Source organism: Aotus nancymaae, unplaced genomic scaffold (genome assembly GCF_030222135.1).
Source record: "Aotus nancymaae isolate 86718 unplaced genomic scaffold, 86718_ANA_hifiasm-v0.15.2.pri h1tg000108l, whole genome shotgun sequence".
Taxonomy (NCBI): Eukaryota; Metazoa; Chordata; class Mammalia; order Primates; family Aotidae; genus Aotus; species Aotus nancymaae.
The window spans coordinates 32771914-32776840 of NW_026988523.1; the positions used below are offsets into that span (position 1 = coordinate 32771914).

General features: G+C 53.5%; 1 protein-coding gene across 2 annotated transcripts; it reads right to left on the reverse strand.

The window, feature by feature from the left end:
* Positions 1–1211: 1211 nt before the first annotated feature.
* On the reverse strand, positions 1212–4473 carry S100A7 (S100 calcium binding protein A7). Of its 2 annotated transcripts, none has more exons than XM_064370687.1 (3): positions 4416–4473; positions 2357–2513; positions 1212–1437 (listed from the first exon to the last, which is right to left on the reverse strand). In XM_064370687.1, the coding sequence occupies exons 1-3, from the start codon at positions 4436–4438 to the stop codon at positions 1273–1275; spliced, it is 345 nt and encodes a 114-aa protein (XP_064226757.1). In that variant the 5' UTR covers positions 4439–4473; the 3' UTR covers positions 1212–1272. The 2 variants fall into 2 exon arrangements, with proteins under 2 accessions (XP_064226757.1, XP_021521562.2); XM_021665887.2 differs by lacking the exon at positions 4416–4473 and adding an exon at positions 3991–4395.
* Between the last annotated feature and the right edge of the window lie 454 nt (positions 4474–4927).

The following is a 4927-nucleotide window of genomic DNA, read 5'->3' on the forward strand; positions in this document are numbered from 1 at the left end:
TCTGTGAATAGAGGTGTGAGTGTGGACAGGACCAGTCATTCACAAGAACAGATAGCTCATCCTACACACTTGTGCTGGTGGGATGGAAAGAGAATTTTTGAGATAGTTGCCTGATTCCTTTAAGAAGAATGTTTTCCTGACTGGGAGGTTAATAGGAGACTGACCAGGGGGTACGAGTGATATGGACAGATGATGTGAGCCTCAAGGAGGAATAGTAACAGCAGCTGCACAGGTCGTGGCCTGGAAGTGACACTGGGGACAGGTGAACGTTGGCCCTGTGTTGCGGCCTGCATGGAGAGACCCACCAGGGCTCTGCTAGGACAGCCCTGTGTCCTGCTCATTTCTGCATCCTCAGTCCGTAGCATAGTGCCTGACCTGGAGTAGACGACCAGTAACAAACTGCTCCATCACCGCAGATAGAGATGCTGCGATTTCTCATCACAGCCAGCATGAGCTCTGTGTGTCAGTCCTTAGGGCATTTCCATGGTGCTGCCTTATTCAGGCCAGACTGCTTACCTGGACTCCTGGACTACCTTGAGCTCCTCAAAACCTGAAATGTTCATTCATCCCCAGGAGTCAGATCCTGGCATTTAACCAAACAACATTGAGGACAGCTTAGGAGCAGGGTGACTCCCTCTCACTTCCACAGGGTCACCCACATAGGCACACACACACAAGCACACAGCAAAGGGACAAGGACACAGTCCCAGGAGCCCAGGCCACAGGACAAGGGAGCCCATCCTCAGGGCACTGCTGAGCCTCCCATTCACAACCACAGTGGCCCTCAGCCTGATACCCTCCAGGAGACCCTATGTGAGTGGTTTCTGTTTCCCCAGGCCCTGGAGAACAGCTAGGGTAGGAGCGGGCGGGCAGGAGCACACAGAGATGCCAGCTCCTTCTCACTGCAGTATCTGAACACATCTGAATGACCCTGGTCCTTGCCTTGACAAGGAGGAGCATTGCTGTGACCTGGCGGAGGCTTTCCTCTGACTTCCATCTGGAACCTGCCGTGGTGGCTGCATCTAGGGAGAGGGGCGGAGGCGGACACCAGGACCTGTGTGAGAGGCAGCTCAGCTCTGCTGGAAGCCACTGGAGGGACATGACTCCTGGGTGACCCACTGGGCAGGAGTGGGGGGATTCTCCAACAAACCTGACCTGGAATTGGTAGTTTTGACAATGTCATCACCAAAGAGAAGGAAATCAGGCAAATGTTGGTGGCGGGACACACTTTATTGTTTCTGGGGTCTCTGGAGGCCCCTGACTGGGGCTGGATCAGTGGCTTCCCCCGGAACAGGGCTCCGCTCCGTGGCTCTGCTTGTGGTAGTCAACGGCTATGTCTCCCAGAAGGGACAGATACTCAGAAAAATCAATCTTCTTGTCCCCGTTCTTGTCCTTTTTCTCAAAGGCATTGGCCAGGTAATTTGTGCCCTTTTTGTCCTGTGGAGAAAAAAACATACAAACAAGAAAAATTCAATCACAGACAAGTTTTGGGGCTGGGAGGGGAGAGGAGGAGGCAGAGACAGAGACACGTGCCTAGATCTGCACAGGCGGGGTGGTGGGGCTGATGGCATAGGGCGAGTGGCTGAGGTTGGGATGAGGATGCGAGTGTTATCACTAGAGTTCCCTAGGGAGACGTTTTGACACGAACCTCAGGGTGGGAGGCAGGTCCTGTCCCGACGCGCTCTGTTAAGTGATCTTGGCAAGGGGAGTCTCCTGCCCCAGCCTCACTCTCACCTGTCCCCAGCCTTTAAGGGCACTGCGTACCTTAGGTCTACCCCAGGCGCTCAAAATAGGCCCTCACACTTTGTTCTCTTTCTCTGACCTCCTCTCCTTTCTTCTCTTTTTCCACCCAAACTCATCTTTGTGGGTTTCCTGTTCTTGGTCATCTAGACACTTAGGTACCTAGTAGCCCACAATATTTTTCAGATTTGCTAATGAGTTTTCTTTATTGCAAAGAGAGGTATTGATTTCAACTAGCAATGGAACTTCCGGTGCTTTCCTGTCAATGGCAGGGATGTTGACATGGGGCCTTCGGGAAGCAGGACCTGAGCATGTGAGTTTCAGTCTCACAGAGAGAGGGTCAGTGAGCGCTGGGAGGGGACCGTGCACTGCCCGCAAGCTGCACTTAGCCGACTGTCTAATAACATCCTTTACATCTGTATAACCCTTTACCATTGTCATACTTGTTCGCCTATCATCCTTAGATCCCCATATGATCCAAGCAATAAAGCCCTATTTGCAAACGAGAAATTTTTGAATCAGAGGATGAGGGTGACCTGTCCAAGGTCACACAGCAGAATGTATCCTCAGCCATGCCAGGGCCCAATCAGCATTGAGAAGCTAGACCCCGACTCACACAGGCACTGAGGAAGTTGGGGAAGTTCTCCTTCATCATCGTCAGCAGGCTCGGCTTGTCAATCTTGTCGTCACGTCCGGTGTATTTGTGGAACATGTCGATCATGCCCACTATGGACTTCTCAGCTGGAGTGCTGCTCATCTTTGCTTTCAAAAGGCTTCAGAAAACAGAGACAATCATTTCTTTCCCTTCATTAGAATTAAGGTCTCTATGTGAAGGTGTTGAAAGGAAGGCTGAGGAGCGAGTAAAATAGGGCTAAGCGGGAGCAGAAGGAACTCGACTTTTTTAATGCGATGAGGTAATTTGCTCAAACATGAGAGGGTGGAGCCAAGTCTGAGACCTGCCCCATCGTGGCCGGGGCCAAGAGGAGATGTCGCTGGACGGCAGAAGTCCAGCTGTGGGCAGTGCTTTGGAGAGCGAGAAGCAGGAAGAGACGAGGGCCAACAACACGTGGAAGAACTGAACCCCGAGCTGGGACCCCCAGCCACAGCCGGCACATGGCAGACCCCACTCCTCAAACAGCACCAAATCCATCTCCTCCAGCTTCACAGTCGGGGTGAGCGTCATAGGGGCAGGACAAAGGCCTTTGAACTGGTCTCTGACCCTCCTGGGCTGCTTCAGGAACAAGACACTGTGGGCCCCACCTTGACTCAATTGCGAGCCCTGCCTGACACGGTGTGTGTGGGCTCCAGGTGCACATGTGAGCATGGACGTGAGTGTGAGCCAGAAACACAGCCCTGTCCTGAGCACAAGGGCCCTTCCTGCATTCCCTTGGGAATGAGAAACAGGCATGGCCTCTGTTACATGGAACAGAAATAACTTCCTGGTTCTTAAGCTGCCGAATGGGATGGGAGTGAGGTGGGGGTCCCTTCATGTCTGCTCTTGGGAATTATCTGTACCCTTTGAATTACCAAGGCTTGACTCTAAATAAAAAGGTCTGACTTCCCAAAGCAGATAGTCTGGGCTGGCCTGCACCCCAAGCCTGAAACATAGGACAGTGCAGCTCTCACTTCCCACACTTTCCAAAGAACCAGAAAATGACCTTAGCTAACGCGTGTAGCATCTGACAATAAACCCCCATCACCTCCCAATGCAGGAGAAAGCTCCGTGCCGGCGATTTACTAAAAGGAGCCGCCCAAAGCTTTTTGAATCTGAGGCCAAGGCAAGGGGCCGAGCCCAGTTCCCAGAGGATAATTGAGACTTTGCAGGTCCCAGGCCTGGGGGTTTGAAGAGCCCACAAAGCATTCACAACGTCCCTTTATCCCTCAGCCTTCTGTGGGAGCGGAGCTACAGAGGGGATTCAGAACCCCAGACTCCAACAACAGGATGAATCCAGGGAGGAAGAAGACAGGGAGGAAAGGGAGGGTGCTGTGCTCAGGTCCCACGAGGGACATTTCCACAGGAGTTGTCTCAGGAGACCCCATAGGAGCAATGGGCAGGGCTGGTCCAGCCACCTGGTTCTACGGAGGAGCGTTCTCGGGCTCCAGTGAAGGTCACACATCCCGGCTGGTGGCAGAGCTGGCCTAGACCCTGGATCCTGAGTCTTCATCCACACCCTTCCCCCTCCTGCAGGCAGCACAGCAGGCCAAACACTGGGCACTGCTAGAAAAGGCAAAGGGGTAGGTGACACTTACCAGAGCTGGGACGTGACACCAAGGGAAGGATGAGTGAGATGTGTGCGTTTGGACAAACAGCAGTCCCTTTATAAGGCTCAGCCTGGCTCTTCCCAGGGGCTGGCAGGCCCGGGGCCACCTCTGTCATCTGTTTCTTGCCCCACATCAGGTGGGTGGGACACACCCAGCAGGCTGTGCTCAGGATTTCTGGCCAGAGTCCCAGGTCACCAGGTCCCACACCACCCCAGAGACCTCACCTTGATTTGGGGGTAAGGCGGCCGGTGCATGTGTGGTAGCGGGACAGCAGGTGGAGGAAAAGAGCACTGGGACTCTGGACCCAAAGAGGATGGAGTTTCAGACTCCAGAGCAGCGTGGTCTGTTTGCTCCGTCTCCTGGTCCTTCCACACAATTGCCGTGACAGCCTGTTCTACGACCCCTCCACTTACTGCACGGTTTCATGTCCAGACATCAGGATCCCTGCTGCGCCTGCATCCTCCTCAGTCCTCTTAGTTCTATGAGGCAGGCGCTGCAATCCCTATTTTTGGAAAGAAGTTGAGATGTTCCCAAGTTTACTCAGCTAGTGAACACAGCAAATCACCACAGGAGCACAGAAAAGCCTGAATCAAATCCTTACTCTTATCCCCTCTACTCTGTCGTGGGTCGCATCAGGGCCTGCCCTGTGGGAACTCAAAGTCCAGGGAGGGAAGCAGGGTCACTTCGTTGTCAATCATTGGTCAGCCCCTCATTGATCATCGAAGCCCTGGATCCAGGTGCGGGGACTGGGGTCAGGGGTCTCCCTCTCTAGGTTGAGTGGTGGAGTGACCCCAGTGGAATAAGCCTGGAGGCAGGGAGTGGGAAAATTTCCTTCCTGCCCCAAGGCGGTAACTTCCCAGAAAGTCTTCAATGTTTTTCTTCCTCTATGCAAAACAGCCTGTGTAGGAGTTGGGAGTTGTGCCCT